This window comes from Phytophthora parasitica (assembly GCF_000247585.1).
Source record: "Phytophthora parasitica INRA-310 unplaced genomic scaffold supercont2.532, whole genome shotgun sequence".
NCBI lineage: Eukaryota > Oomycota > Peronosporomycetes > Peronosporales > Peronosporaceae > Phytophthora > Phytophthora nicotianae.
The window spans coordinates 2,615-3,135 of record NW_008649518.1 but is presented as its reverse complement, the minus strand read 5'-3'; the positions used below and the strand labels follow the sequence as shown (position 1 = coordinate 3,135).

Sequence of the window (521 nt, the reverse complement as noted above, 5' to 3'; positions counted from 1 at the left end):
CAAGTGGCTACATGTAGCCACTTGCGTGTAACCCCGTTACACCATCCCCCCGTTAAGATAAGACACACTAGTCTTAACACGTCACTCAAGTATTGGCAAGACTGTCAATTCTCAGGGAGAACCCGAGCTTATTTCATGATGAGCTCGCCAAAGATGACCCCAGCAAAAGTGTCTGCACCTGCAGACACTGCCGTGTCCGTGCCTGCTTCTGCAGGCACCACCACTCCCGCGGCGACAGAAGAGAAACTTTCTGTCGCTCAATATCACCTTCTGCAACAGCAGAAGCGTGCCCAGGACTCAGCTGGCACCCCGTCAGCTATCCTGTACGGTTCGTCAGTGTTGAACACCGACGGCAGCATCCCGATTGACTTTGGGTCTGACATCGAGGATGTCACCATGAAGGAGGACGAGGCCTCCTCGTCCTCGGCTGCCGAGTCTAAGGCGGCCGAAACAACGCTCGATCCACTCACTGGATCGTGGCGAACGCGCGATGATGATCCGAATAGTACCCTGATGATCCT

The 521-nt window shown here is 54.7% G+C and overlaps 1 protein-coding gene across 1 annotated transcript; it reads left to right on the top strand.

The window, feature by feature from the left end:
• Positions 1–135: 135 nt before the first annotated feature.
• PPTG_20176 (hypothetical protein) lies at positions 136–505 on the top strand (the record flags this gene model as incomplete). Its single annotated transcript, XM_008919145.1, has 1 exon — positions 136–505. A coding segment is annotated over one exon (369 nt), but the record flags the coding sequence as incomplete, so codon positions are not given.
• Positions 506–521: the final 16 nt, after the last annotated feature.